General features: G+C 56.6%; 3 protein-coding genes and 1 long non-coding RNA gene across 4 annotated transcripts in view; 2 read left to right on the plus strand and 2 right to left on the minus strand.

Annotated features, from left to right (window-relative positions):
• Positions 1-782, plus strand: part of LOC106895624 — a 5,671-nt gene extending 4,889 nt beyond the window's left edge. The window contains exons 2-3 of the long non-coding RNA XR_001413469.1: positions 398-599; positions 732-782. This is a non-coding gene — a long non-coding RNA (uncharacterized LOC106895624). The remainder of the gene's footprint in view (positions 1-397; positions 600-731) is intronic.
• The window catches only part of BTK (Bruton agammaglobulinemia tyrosine kinase), an 11,392-nt gene extending 7,794 nt beyond the window's left edge, over positions 1-3,598 (minus strand). The window contains exons 1-4 of the mRNA XM_014955147.1: positions 3,439-3,598; positions 2,353-2,420; positions 347-529; positions 123-221 (exon numbers count right to left, since the gene is read on the minus strand). Of these exons, the coding sequence (XP_014810633.1) occupies positions 123-221; positions 347-487 (240 nt within the window). The 5' untranslated portion in view covers positions 488-529; positions 2,353-2,420; positions 3,439-3,598. The remainder of the gene's footprint in view (positions 1-122; positions 222-346; positions 530-2,352; positions 2,421-3,438) is intronic.
• A 435-nt stretch (positions 3,599-4,033) lies between these two features.
• LOC106895527 (60S ribosomal protein L36a) lies at positions 4,034-6,652 on the plus strand. The gene is made up of 5 exons (XM_014954968.1): positions 4,034-4,103; positions 4,413-4,518; positions 4,678-4,745; positions 6,376-6,498; positions 6,583-6,652. Exons 1-5 carry the CDS (start codon positions 4,101-4,103, stop codon positions 6,601-6,603), a joined length of 321 nt encoding a protein of 106 aa, XP_014810454.1. The 5' UTR covers positions 4,034-4,100; the 3' UTR covers positions 6,604-6,652.
• A 714-nt stretch (positions 6,653-7,366) lies between these two features.
• Positions 7,367-13,915, minus strand: part of GLA (galactosidase alpha) — a 7,270-nt gene continuing 721 nt past the window's right edge. The window contains exons 3-8 of the mRNA XM_014954904.1: positions 13,545-13,911; positions 12,446-12,623; positions 10,867-10,958; positions 9,796-9,957; positions 9,019-9,216; positions 7,367-8,611 (exon numbers count right to left, since the gene is read on the minus strand). Of these exons, the coding sequence (XP_014810390.1) occupies positions 8,348-8,611; positions 9,019-9,216; positions 9,796-9,957; positions 10,867-10,958; positions 12,446-12,623; positions 13,545-13,911 (1,261 nt within the window). The 3' untranslated portion in view covers positions 7,367-8,347. The remainder of the gene's footprint in view (positions 8,612-9,018; positions 9,217-9,795; positions 9,958-10,866; positions 10,959-12,445; positions 12,624-13,544; positions 13,912-13,915) is intronic.

Consider the following 13,915-nt stretch of genomic DNA (forward strand, 5'->3'; position numbering starts at 1 on the left):
GGGTGGAGAGCCCCCCCGTGCCAAGCAGGGGTGTCCCCCATTCCCCCCCCCCCCAGGGCAGGGTAACTCTCACTGCTCCCCCAGCGAGGGGACAGGGGAACACAAGCGGGGACCTTCCTCACCGGGACCTGCCGCTCAGGAGGAGGATTGTTTTCAGGCATCACCGTCTCCACACAGGTGATCTTCTCAATGTCCACTGAGCCCTTCTTGCTGCCCCGGCGCTGCAAGAGACAGGGTTGGTTCAAACGATTGCCAAGGGGGAGACCCGGGGAGACTCGAGGACAACTGGTGACCCATGGGGCACTGCCATGGCACAGCCCCTGTGGCCCTGGGGCTGCCGACTCACCCCCCGCTCAAAGTCATACTCGTAGTAGGACAGCTTGCTCTCTGTCAACAGGAACAGGCGCTTCTTGAAGTTGAGGGGAGACGTTTTCTTCTTCTGCTGCGAGCGCTTCAAGAAGATGCTCTCCAGGATGACGCTGGCCATGTCGGCCTCCCCGGCCTCCTCCGCGCCGTGCTCGCTGGATTGCTGTGGGCAGGACAACAGCGACAGGGAGCTGGCTGAGCCAAAAACCTGCTGACAGCTGGACCTTGCTCAGGTACACACTGAGGAGCAGCCAGGGGGTGGTGGGACCCCCACAGGGTCAATCAGCTGAGGAGGTGTGCAGGCAGGTCCATGTAGAGTATTTAAGTTGTGACCTCTCCTTCTCCTGTCCCCTCTCCAATGCCAGGCTGAGGACCAAGCCCTGACCCAGCCGATTTTCGGCTGCGAGAAGCGTAGCCCCGGGGAGGAGCGCAGAGCCTGAGCGGTGACACCCAGCAGGCTCCCTCCTCCCCTCCAACACGATGTGTGTGTGTTTATGTGGGCCGTTTCCTCCTGCCACACCGCAGGCGCTTCATGCTGGGGACGTGCTGACATGGCAGGGTGTAAGGGACGGCCGTGGGAAGCCAGTCCCAAAAAAGTTGTGGGTAGGTCCTGGCCCCCAAACAGCCACGGTGCTGTGCTGCCAAGAGCACAGAGCGGCCCTAAAGTCATCCTTCCCCTCTGCGTCCATGGAGCCTGCAGGAGCGCAGGGAAGGTGCTCAACCCTCTTTCCTCCCCCTGTGAGCAGTGCTCGCCGCGGCCAGGCTCAAAGGGCTGCCTCCAGCCAGCAAGCAGAGGGGTTAAATTCCCCCAGCCCTCCTCAGGGAAGCCCTCCTGAGCTTCTCCAGGGACTAGCAGGAAAGCACTCAGATGAGAGCCCTGCATCCCACTGCTGCCCTGCCTCCACAGGGGCTGAAAATCCACCCTGGTCCACCTCTTGGAGCAGTGTGTCCTTCTTGCCCTGTCCCCCTCCGTGTTGCACCCCAGGTGTCCCTCCATGTTGCACCCCAGGTGTCCCTCCATGTTGCACCCCAGACGGTTCCAGCACTGCACAGAACTGTGTGGTCAGAGATGTGGGCTTCTCCTCTGAGGGCTGTAACCAACACCTGACTCCAGCCTGGACCCAACAGGGAGCTGATGAGCTTTGTGGAGCCACTGCTCAACTGTGATCCCTTGGAGCCCTCCTCCACTTCTCCCTCCCTGACCACCTATGTGCCCTGCTCCAGCTCCACATTGTTGCCTTTTTTCTCCTGCAAATACAGCTTTGGAGGGCCACCTGGGAGAAGCTGTGTCCCTCCCCTGCTGCCTGCAGTCTGTCTCCTCCCGGGGAGGCTCAGAACTGGGCCAGATTCAGGGGTTGAGCCCCCACTACCCGGCCGGGCAGCCCATCCACTCCCCCCATGCAGGAGGCAGGCATTGGCGCACTCAGGACAGGGACCAGGTGGGGACCAGAGGTGCCAGGAGCTAGTCCTCCCACTGGCTGTGCCTCTCTCCAGGTCATGCCCCAACCCAGCGGCAGGAGCAGGGGTGTCCTCCCTTCGCTGGCAATGCCCAGCCCCTCCCAGGATCTCTCTTTCCCTCATGGCTCAAGCCTTTATGGCGTGTTTGTGTGGTTAAAAAAACAACAACCAAACAACAAACCCTTCAAAAATGAGTCATCAGAGTGTTTTAGAAAAAACAGCAGTTTTCATAGGCTGCTCCAGACCTGGGGAGGAGGGAGCTGGGGTTCCTGCTGGGGACAGGCAGGTGACTGGGGTGGTTACTGACCCCAGACTGCTGGTGGGGTGGTGGGAAAGCCCAGAGTGACCCCGACATCCCCCTGTGGCCCAGTGCCTCAGTTTCCCTAGCCATAAAATGTGGCTGCTGCTCCTGTGTCCAAGAGCAGGAGGGCTTCCATTGCACCCTCGACACACAGGGGGGTTTGAGCAGAGCGGCCCCGGGAGCTCCAGCCCCCCCCGACTGCAGTGCTGGGTCCCCAGAAGCTTTACCTTGAGTCTCAGCAGCTGTGTCACCGCCAGCAGCGTCGGGCAGATGGGACACGTCCTCGCTGTGTCCTCTGGGACAGTGCCACCAGAGAGGAAAGAATGAAGAACGATGAGTATCTCAGAGGGCTTTTCTGCCCCAGCGTGGCACGGCCACCCTGTCCCCAGCGCTGTCCCCTTGTCCCCAGCATGGCACAGCCTCCCTCTTCCTGGCACTGCCACCGTCCCCGCTCTGTCCCTGCCTGTCCTTTGGGGTGGTGGGTGCCCCGTGGGACTCACCCCCGCAGCCAGCCATTGCTTCTGTGCCGAGACACGAGTAGGTGGGTGGATGCTGCATGTCCTGTGTGTCGTCCCCCCCAGCTAGTGTGGCTTCCTGTCACTGTCACACCTCGGCCAAGCATGCTCTGACACCACCACGGGGCCTGGCACACCAGACACTGTCCCCCACCGTGGTCCTGGGGCCACCCTCCCCCTGCAGGCTCCTGTCACCGCTGGCTGACAGGGGGCTGGCACGCTCGGGGCAAGCGGGAAGGACGACAAGGGGTCTGGGGGTGACAAACTCCACAGCCCCTGTGTTTCAGGTGCAGCCTGGAGGTGCCAAAAAGGAAGGGTGGGAAGGGAGAGATCCGGGAACAAACCCAGAGCTGCTCCCCAGCAGCACCCGCTGCAAAAAACCCCAGCCAGAAACAGTCAAAGGCGCCATCGGTGCCCCGACCCCCTGCTCTGCAGCACCCCGGGGGTCCCTGGCACCCATGTACCACCCTGACCCCCTTGGTGCAGTGCCCCCACGCCTCCCCCGCCACCCTGCTCTGCTGCCCCACGGCACTGTGGCCCCATGGCAGCTGTCCCAGTAGCCGGCCAGGCTGTGGGACAAGGCTTAGCCCCCCAAGTTGGGTTCTCCCACCCCCCGGGCAAGCGCCATGCCCCCGGCAGGGCCGAGAAGGTCAGCAGAGGTGTGAGGCCACGAGCAGGCGCCGCCATGGCGGCTCTCCCCTGGTGACGTTCATGGTGCCGCCACCTCCCTCGTGCTCCCCATGCCACGCTGTGCCGCGACGTGTCTCCCCCGGGACCCCCGCGGCCCACCGCACTCACCGAGCCCTCCCGCTGCCGCTCCGGCCGGCCGGGGTCCCCCTGTGCCCGCTGCCCCGTGGCCCAGGCCGGCGGGTGGGGGTGGCTGTGGCGGTGGGGAGGTGGCAGGCACCGGCGGGGTCCGCCACGCAGGGAGGAAGGACGGGGCCGGCCACCCCCACCCTTTCGGTTCCCCTTTTTTTTTGGTGTTTCTGACTCAAAAGCAGCAGCTGGCGTTTCCTCCTGGAGACAGGCCGAGCTACCTCCATAGGGCTACCAGGGGTCCGGCCGCCCCCCACACAGAGGGGACGGGGGGTCTGGAGGTAGTGCCAGGGGTGCGGGGTCGGGATGTGGGACTGGGGCGCAGGGCCGGGGCTGGGGGGCGAGTGGGGGGCAGCGCCATGTTCCTGCTGCCCTCCTGCCCCACCTCCCCACCTCCCCCACCCCACGGACCCCCTTCCCTAAGCACCCCCTGACACTCCCATAGCGATCCCTCGTAACCCTCCATCTCTCCTACCCCCCATCCCTCCTGCCCCCCCCAACACCCCGAATCCGCACCCCGCGTCCCTCACTCCTCCCACCGCCAGGGGGCGCTGCGCTCCTCCTCTCTATGGCTCTTCTCCCGCCTCCCCCCCTCTTGCATCCGCTTCCGGGGCGCTCCTTCTCTCGGGGACGCGGCCGACAAGATGGTGAGCGCTGGCGGCGGCGGGATGAAGGCCCGGTTCCATCTCTCGCCATCCGGCCCGGCGGCGGTTCGCTTCTCCCTCCCGAAGCTCCGGTCGCCGCGGTGGGGGCTTGCCCGGCGGCTGGGCCGGGGTGGGGCGGCAGGGAGAGGCCCGTAGGGCCTGGATGGTGGGGCAGGGCCTTCCCGAGGGGGAAGGGGGGAGCGGCCGGGTTGTGCTCGGTGGCGCCGGGACGAGGAGGCCCCCGGGGCGAGGAGGCCTCCGCGTCGCGGTGTGGCGTGGCCCTGGTGACCCGACTTTTCCCTGCCCCTCCAGGTGAACGTCCCGAAAACCCGTCGGACCTACTGCAAGAAGTGCGGCAAGCACCAGCCGCACAAAGTCACCCAGTACAAGAAGGGGAAGGAGTCCCTCTACGCCCAGGGTAGGGACGGGGTCGCGGGTGGTGGTTGTGGGCCAAGTGTGGGGCCGTGGGAGGAGGAGGAGAGGGGATGATGCCTGCTAGGCCTCAATAAGAGCGCCATTTGTGCTTGTAACACGTCCGGAGTTGTTGCCTAAACAGAGCCCTTTCCTCCTCCTGTAGGAAAAAGACGCTACGACAGGAAGCAGAGTGGCTACGGGGGCCAGACAAAGCCCATCTTCCGTAAGAAGGTGAGTGCTGCTCCTGCAAGCAGGACCTGAAACCACCTTGGCAATGCCCATGCCTGGCTGGGGAGGGACACTTCAACCTCCTGCAGCCTTGTGGTCCTGTGCTCGAGGTGTGTTAATGGCCGCTCTGCGCTGGCACTGCTCTCCAGGCAGTGTGAGATCCACATCTGCTCATCTTCACTGCTGCTCCTGTCTCCTTTTGTGGAGTGATGTAGTGTGTGTTTTGCAGAGCAGGTTCTGTGGGGAGCCTTGATGCTGTAGGGGAGCAGGGTCTCACTAGAAGTGATGCTTTAAAAGAGTGTTTTGCTCGTTGTTTGCCCAAGGAGAGGAATATGATGAAGGGAAGAGGAGCCTGCTGCTTGCTTTGAATTGTCAGTATTTTATGGCTGAAACTTGTTGCTGGGTTTGTGAGGCTCCTTCACTGACAAGGGTATGTGTGACTCCTGGGGACACCACAGAATGTGACATTGGTCTCTTGCTGTCCGTTGTCTCCAGGGAAATCCATATCCCTGAGCCAGTGACTGCTCTGCTAGACCTTTGCTGCGAGTCTGGAAGCAGCAGTGGAAGGGCAGCAGCACATCCTGGTACAGATGAGTTGCAGAAACATGCTGCTGTCACCCTTCCTCTTCACTGTCCTACCTGGGACTGTAATCTTGCAGGATGGTTTCCCTCTCTGTCTCTATGTACCTACCTCCTGCCAAGGAGTTGAGGGGGCAAAAACTGTGGCATTTACAGCAGGGAAGCAAAACCAGATGGGCTGATTTGTTATATTTTTTTTGTGTGTGTGAACTGCTTATAGAGCTATTTGGCTTCTTGCTGAAAAGCTCTGCTGTTCTGGAGATGTTCAGGAAGTCTTCCAGAAAGAAGGAAAAAAAAATTAAAATGAGACAGCAGATTTTCAAGTTGATTTTCTGCCAGGACGTGGGGAGACCTTGCAGAAAATGCTTCTGCAAGCAGGGTACACGAAGCAGCCGTACTGCTCTGGCAGTTTGGCACTCTCCACCTGTACATTGCCACCCCCATTTCTGTTTTTTCCAAGTCAGCACTATATGGATGATCAGCTGAGGCTTCTGACTGGTGGTTGCAGCTCTGTCCAGCTGCTCCAGTAGCCTCACAGCTTTGGATTCTTCCTTCTCTAGTCTTTTGGGATGTCATCTTAGCTTCTCAGGAGCTGCAGGTCTGCGTTGAGCATGTTGTGTCACTGATTCTTCCAGGGAAGGTCTCTCAGTCGTGCTGCTTTCAGGTATTTCTCCTGCCTAGTTCTCTGCTGAGCTTCTGAGCAGTGTCAGTCTGTTCTCCCCCACTGCAGAAGTGCCTGTTCCTTGGTTGTGTTCACTGGCATGGAATTCCCTTCAGCAGAGCTATCTCAGCAGGGGACACCAGCCCTGCCCCACTGAATCCTTTTGCCTGTCCTTTATTGTGAAGGAACAGACCCACCATACTCCTGTACCAGTCCTTAAGGTGCTGCCTTGTTTTTGAAGGAGCCAAACCCTGCTGGTAGTTCTTTTCTTTGTGCTCTGAGAACAAGCTGCTGATTCGTCAGGAGGACAGATACTGAGCTTTTCCTGAGAGCAGCAATTTGTCTGCTTGTGGATGTTTTGTTCATTGATTTGCTCTCCTTCTCTCCTCCCAGGCCAAGACCACAAAGAAGATCGTGCTGAGGCTGGAGTGCATGGAGCCCAACTGCAGGTCCAAGAGGATGCTGGCGATTAAGAGGTGCAAGCACTTTGAACTGGGAGGAGACAAGAAGAGAAAGGTAGGTCTGCGTACCCTGGGGGGCTGAGAAAGGGTGGCAGTGTTGGGTGGTGAATAAACTCGCTCTGTCTCTTCCTTTTTACAGGGTCAGGTGATCCAGTTCTAAGCTCCATCCTACTGGTTGTTATGGGCCATATTAAAGTATTTGGAGGTGACCTGTTGCTTGTTTCTGTGTATCTTCTCTTCTTGGTGGGGTGGGAGTTGCAAGTCCCAGCACCAGAAGGGTGTTGCTTGCAACTGAACAGTTTGTCATCTGAAGGCTTTTGAAAAAAAAACCCTTCTGATGGGTGGGAGGTCGTTCCTGTGTTACCAAGAGGTGTTTTACAATAGACATAGGGCCTGAGGCTGTGATGGATTTTTGCTCCGGTGGCTTCTCCGCCTGAGCGTTGTGCTGCTGCTTTTCTCCATGGCTTATTTACGAGCTACCATGGTAGAAGGCTGTCCTCAAAAGGGCCTCCTCTAAACTTCTGCAGCTTGTACCCAGGAGAGCATGGTACATTCTAGGGCAGCCTACCCTGGGCTGTGAAGGGATCAGCCACGGGAGGCAGCAGGATGCTGCCCGTCGGTAGGAAATCACTGTCAGCAGATGCTGGAAATAGAGCTGGAGGATGGAGAAATACCTCTCCACATCTTTATAGGGACCGAGAGGACTCAAGTTACCAAACTAACAGAATTTGTATTTTTGCTTATTCAGATCTGGCTGATGTGATTGGTGTTTTCAAACTCCTGCTGTTTAAGCTGTTGGCAGCAGTGGCTTTAGCCTTTGCCTGTGAGAGGACTGTACAGCTGCATTGTGTCAGCTTCACTGAGTGCTCTTTGTAGTAATCGTGACAAATTTCACAAGAACTTAGTGACTTGAACAAGCTGGCCCGTTTTCTAAAACCCAGTTTAATTTCAGATACCATGCTGTACTCCTGTACAGTGGAACTAAGAAAAAGCTTAGCCTTTTTAAGGGACATTTTAATCAAAGTGTTTAATCACAGAAATAAGAACGAATCAAGATATCCTGGTTGTGTAGTAGTCAGGAGAGAACGTATTTGTACATTATAGTGATTCAAGTATCTATCCCTGGTCTCAGAAGGACCTGTGTTACTCAACCTCAAGGCTACTGCCAGCAGTGGAGGGCAAGCATATGGGTATTTCTGGAAGGCAGCTCACTGAGGAAGGGGACCCCAGTGTCCCCATGAAGGATGGAGAGGGATTTGTCATCTAAAGGGAAGTGGCAGCCAATGGTGAGACGATGACTCCTTGGGTAAGGAGAAACCCTCAAAAGCCAAGCCCTAAGGCATGATACTTAATCACATTTATAATAAGCAGGCAGCTGTCAAGAAAGCAGTTGCTAAGGAGTGTGGTGATTTGGGTCAATCCCTGAGTTGTCAGAAGGTGGAAGTAGATGTCCACGCTCTGAGGGAGTATTTGGTTTCTTTAGCAGCAGCTTTTTGTGTTCTCAGACTGTGCACCTGGGATTGGCAAAGCAAGAGCAGGGCAGCCAGGGTGTATTTCCCTATTGTCCCTGAAAGGCCCAAGGAAAGCTAGTGCATGTATCCTTTGCATTTCTTTGGTTGGTAGTGGGCTGTGCCCTTATGGCCCCTTGGAGAAGGAGTTAGGTGAGATGCCAGAGAAAGGGTAAATAGAAGAGAAGCAGCACCCCTTTCTCTGTTACCTCTTGGTGATGGAGTGGTGGCTATTTGTCACATTAGGCTGAAGGTTCAAAGTCCATGTAGAAGCACACAGGTAGTGAATGCAGAAGAGAGGGTGAAGGCACCCTGCTTGGAGGAAGGAGACAGGCTTCTCACAACAAGAAGTCTGGACAGAGTCTCAGGCTTAGGAAAAGATTGTCTTTGTGCCTCCTATAGAACTGCTACTTTCAGCAGCACAGTGCCTGTAGGGTTCACCTCCACGCTTAGGGAAGAGACCCAGCTGTAAACCCCCCAGTCCCTGCTGGCTGGCAGGACCTGCCGGATGGAGCACGCTGGGTTGCAGGCCAGCCCGTTGCCGAGGAAGGTGAGGGAGAAGGTGAAGTTCTGGGGTCCCCCAATCTCTTGGTGGTTCAGCACCGCCACGGCATAGGCTCGGCCAGACAGGGGCCGCTCCCACAGCTCGAAGTTCTTGTCCTGACAAGGAGAAAATAAACCCAGGGCTTATATTAGGATGGTCTCTGTGCCTGTCTGTTTAAGCAGGCTCTCTGGCCTCCTGTTCCCAAACCCATGTGTCCCCAGTGTCCCCTTTTCTAAGCAGGCTGGCTGCCTGTGCCCCACACCGCACCCCCAGCCCGGTCCTGCCATACCTTGGTGATCTGGTAGCCCTGCTTGCCCAGGGGATCCTGGTTGATGGCGATCACCTCTTTGTTCTGGAGCAGCCACTTGGCCTCAGAGCTAATGTGCCGCAGGTCGTTGGACATGAAGAGGGGAGCTGCCATAATAGCCCACATTGCCATCTGTGTCACCGACTGGTCCCAGCTCAGCCCAAAGTTTCCAATCACCAGCTGTGATATACATGCCCAGCCTGGTCCTGCCATTACCTTGGTGATCTGGTAGCCCTGCTTGCCCAGGGGATCCTGGTTGATGGCGATCACCTCTTTGTTCTGGAGCAGCCACTTGGCTTCAGGACTAATGTGCCGCAGGTCGTTGGACATGAAGAGGGGAGCTGCCATAATAGCCCACATTGCCATCTGTGTCACCGACTGGTCCCAGCTCAGCCCAAAGTTTCCAATCACCAGCTGTGATATAAAAAAAACAAAAATGCCTGGTAATGCTGCCTGCCAAGGAGAAACTGGGCCACCAACCTGAGCACTGGTAAATGACAGGATGCTGAGGGTGGGACCCCTATCTGGGGACTGGTTAGATAGGCTGAGCACCGGGAGCAGGACCAGATAGTTGGGAAAATCAAGGCATGATTAGTGTGGCAATTTAAGATGAACCACTGGTAGAGGTAAAGAAGGATCCTTAACTGGCTAAAATCTGCTTTTGGATGCAGCTGTGCCTTCCTCACAATGCTAGAGCACAGCCTGGCACCCAGGGGGTTTCCCTCTGGTGGGAGATGAGTATTTTGGAGACTGTCTCCCACCACCACACCTGGGTTCTGAACTGGCACTGCTTGTTAGAGGCTGCTTTACACAGAGACAAGGCTTCCTTGGTACCTTCCATAGCCATAGTTCTCTTCCCCTCATCAGATTCCGAATCCTAGAGCCCCATCAGAGCCCTTCTCCTGATTTTCTCCCTCCCCTTCTCACCCTACAGCCAAGGAAAGGGGTTTTTTTTGCTGGTGCTGCAGGGGAGGTGGGTGTTGCTCTACTTGCCATGTCAGGGTCGTTCCAGCCCCCTGGCCCAGCTATCTTCACAATGCTGTCCTGGTGAAGCGCTGTCCAGTCCAAGATACTCTTGATGCTTCTCCAGGAATCGTAGACATCAAAAAAGTTCCGCCAGTGATTGCAGTACTGTTTGATCTCTGTGTAATTGGGCTGCCAAAATAATGAGCGTGATTAGCCAGAAAGCCTGACTGTACAGGAACGAGACCGTACACAAGGCTAAACCAGATCAGGGATAATTTGGGGAGAACTACGGTAACGCCTTCCATCACTGGTGATCTGGATGACCAAGGACATTTTGGTTCCCTAGGATGCCTTGTGCCCAGTAACTCCAGTCTGCCACACTCCAGACACCACTATTCCCTTGGGAGAACGGTTGTGGCCATCTAGCTCTGTTAGAAAATTCATTTAAGTGCTATTTTACTGAAGGTGCAACAGGGCCAGTGGGATCAAACTGTGACATCCCAGTAATTACTGCCATTTCTTGGGTTTACACCCTTTGGTGACTAATGCATTTAACTCCCAGTGGGAGGGAATGGCAGCATCCTGTCGTGGTGGCACAGCTATGGGGTGGAGAGCAACGTGTCACCCATGGACCCTGGCTGGCAGAAAGCTGTCGGTAAACAATGTAGAGAATTCCTAGGAAATAAACTGTCCTAAAAAAATCTCTCTCCTGGTCTCTAGAGGTGACTGTAAGGCTGAATCTGCAGCACTTTGCCTCCGGGAGGAATAATGCCAAGCTATCCGCTAGCTGTGTGTTTGCATTGCCAGTATTTTGTTGCTTGGTTCCTCGGAGACAGAAAGCAGACGGATAGTGCTGTGTTCTTTGGCACGCTCCACCTGGGCTGTGCCTTCCTGCTGCAGGAACCTACGGAATTCCTTTCGGCAGAGTAATTGCCTCAGGTGTACCTGAGGACTCTAAAGTGGTTTTCCTCCACCTTACAGTCTCGTTCCCTGTCAGACCACAGAGCAGCAAGTTTCTCGGGAGGCTGTTTTGCACTTCATGTTTTTCTGTTCTTCCCACTTTCAGCCCCAGGATAAGCCTTGAGAAACACTCCTTACCTGCTGCGCAGGCCTCAAGTAGAAAGGCCATTCACAGGAGTACACAATGCTCCTTCCAGTCCTGTTCAGGGCCAGAGACATGCGCCTGTAACCTAAAGGAAGAGGGCAGGCAGAGGTTACACAGGTCTCCTTGGTCAGAGGAACTAATCCAATGTTACAGGTTCAAGTTTCAGTTCAACTTTCGCAAAATCAAGGCTGAAGCACCACAGGGACAGGGGAGCTTATAGTTTGTAGCCAGTCTCCTGCCTCCCAAGGACGGGAGAGCTTCCTCACAGCTTTGCTACAGGTCATGGGCAGGCTTATTGCTCCCAGACTGCTGATCTCTTTGTACAGACAGCGTGGGCAGAGGCTGCGGTTTTGCTGTGTGGTATTTTTCCCTCCAGATCCCTGAGAGATACAAATTGGTTTCTACCAAGCTGCTGGGTACAGCTTCGCTGGCTAACATTGCAGGAGTATGTTCTTATGAGGCATTTGCGCCATATGGGCTGGGCAGGAATTCAAAAGCACTAGCTTTTTCCTGTCCTTGTCCCCAGACAGCCCTTTTAAGTCCCTTTTAATCAGCAGAGAGAAAGAAATGCTTGCTTTCTCCCCTGGAACTGCTTCAACATGACCAGATTCTATCTATCTGGGTTACACATATGATCCAAGGAGAGCTTTCAGCTCAGCTGTCACTCAGCGGTGCTGAGCTGTGCTCCTGGCTGCGGCGGCTGGCATATGCCCCACCAACTGCCTTCCATGAGACTGTCACTTGGGCATGTTCTCCCTGCCAGCCTGAGCCAGGCCCGCCTGCAGGATTCCTGCCGACCGTGCTGGCAGCCGGAGTCCAGTCAAGAAGAAAACCGCCTTCTGAATTGCATCCTTCTTCCCCAAAATCCGCTCCGGCAGCACTGGGATTTGCTTGTGCTTGCAGAAACTCCGCAGCCAAGTCCTGCTCGGCACAGTGAGCTACTGAAGCTTTCAGCTGCTGACTTGCCAGCCTGTGTGCCAGTAACTTCTGCACTGGGATTTACACTGGGGTGCTTTAAACTGAAAACCCCAGTAGCATTTTCATGCCAGAATTCCCTTCATTTTTTTTTTTTCCCCTGCTAAAAGCCCCGATAACTGCCCTTTTTACGGCTGACACAAGCTGTTCTGGCTTCAAGCTGATGCGCCTTGACGTGGTCTCACCAAAGGGATTAAAGGTTGAGTGTGTGAAACGCTTTGAGCTCTCCAGAAAAGGCAGGGCAGAAGGGGAAAGCCTCTGCTGTGTTAAGAGCTGAGGCAGCAGCTTGCACAGAGAAACCCCCAGAGCACGCAGCCCGTGTTTCCCTGCTCAGCACAATGCGGTCTCTGGTGTGAGAAAGCTGCTTTTTCAAGCTGTGGGCACCAGCAGAAAGCTCCAGGAGGCTGAGCAGGTGAAAAAAACCCACACTTGGACCAGCAACACTCGCTACCTTGGGCTTGGGAACGGAGTCTCGTACCTGCTTTTGTAAGCAAATCCCTTAAATGAGTACACTCGGGGAAAAAAGCAACTCCCTGGAGCCCACCTGGGCCTAGAGTTGCTGCTCTCTGCAGAATATTCCCTCTGGCCTGCCCCTACCTTCTGCCAGCAGCTCCAGCGAGTCGGAGTTGCAGCCGTCAAACTTGAGCAGGTCCACGCCCCAGGAGGCGAACGTCTGGGCGTCCAGCTCGTAGTGGTCGTAGCTGCCAGGGAAGCCAGCGCACGTCTTGTTCCCCACGTCGCTGTAGATGCCCAGCTTCAGCCCTTTGGAGTGCACCTGCGGAAAGAGCAGCGGGGACGGGGTGAGGACGTGAGGCAGGAGGGCAACGAAGCTGGTGAGGGGTCTGGAGAATAAGTCTTATGAGAGGCTGAGGGAGCTGGGGGTGTTCAGTCTGGAGGAGAGGAGGCTGAGGGGAGACCTTCTTGCTCTCTACAACTCCCTGAAAGGAGGGTGTAGAGAGGCGGGGGTCGGTCTCTTCTCCCAAGTTACAGATGATAGGACAAGGGGTAATGGCTTCAAGTTGCGCCAGGGGAGGTTTAGACTGGACATTAGGAAACAATTCTTCACAGAGAGAGTGGTCGGGCATTGGAATGGGCTGCCCAGGGAGGGGGTTGAGTCACCATCCCTGGCTGTGTTTAAGAACCGTTTAGATGTGGTGTTGGGGATATGGTGTAGGGGAGGACTTTAGAGTAGGGTAGGTGGTTGGACATGATGATCCTGAGGGTCTCTTCCAGCCTAGATGATTCTGTGAGGGTGTAGAGAGGTGGGGGTCGGTCTCTTCTCCCAAGTTACAGATGATAGGACAAGGGGTAATGGCTTCAAGTTGCGCCAGGGGAGGTTTAGACTGGACATTAGGAAACAATTCTTCACAGAGAGAGTGGTCGGGCATTGGAATGGGCTGCCCAGGGAGGTGGTTGAGGCACCATCCCTGGAGGTGTTCAAAAGACGGGTTGACATGGTGCTGGGAGACATGGTTTAGTGATGGTTTTTTTGTCAGAGTTGGACTAAATGATCTTGAAGGTCCCTTCCAACCTGGAGGATTCTGTGACGGGGAGCTGGGCCGGCGAGGGAAGGAGAACCCCGCTCTGGCAGGCAGGGCCCCAGCTTATCAGCGACGTGGCCATTTTCCCCCCGCCTTCCCTCTCCTCCCCGGTTGCGGGGGGGTCCCCCCGCTCAGCGACGGCGGGTGGCACTCACGTAGTCGGCCAGCCTGCGGATCCCGCTGGGGAAGCGTTTGGGGTCGGCCTGGAGCCGGCCCTCCCGGTCCCGCCGCGGGGCCATCCAGCAGTCGTCGATGCAGACGTACTCGTAACCCGCCTCCCTCCAGCCCTCCGCCGCCATCACGTCGGCCATCTCCACGAAGAGCTGCTCGCTGGGGCACGGGAAAGAAAAGGGGAGAAGGCGGGGGCCTGGTTTTTGAGCCACCGACCGGGAGCGCACCGGAGGCGGAGGCGGGCAGGCAAGGCCCCGCCGCCGGCTGGCTCTCCGCCCTGCCACAGGGAGGGCACACCGGGTGACAGCGCCGCAGAGCAGCGCACCGGGCCGGCTGTCACCGGTACCTGGGCTCC

Source organism: Calidris pugnax, unplaced genomic scaffold (genome assembly GCF_001431845.1).
Source record: "Calidris pugnax isolate Ruff unplaced genomic scaffold, ASM143184v1 scaffold38, whole genome shotgun sequence".
NCBI lineage: Eukaryota > Metazoa > Chordata > Aves > Charadriiformes > Scolopacidae > Calidris > Calidris pugnax.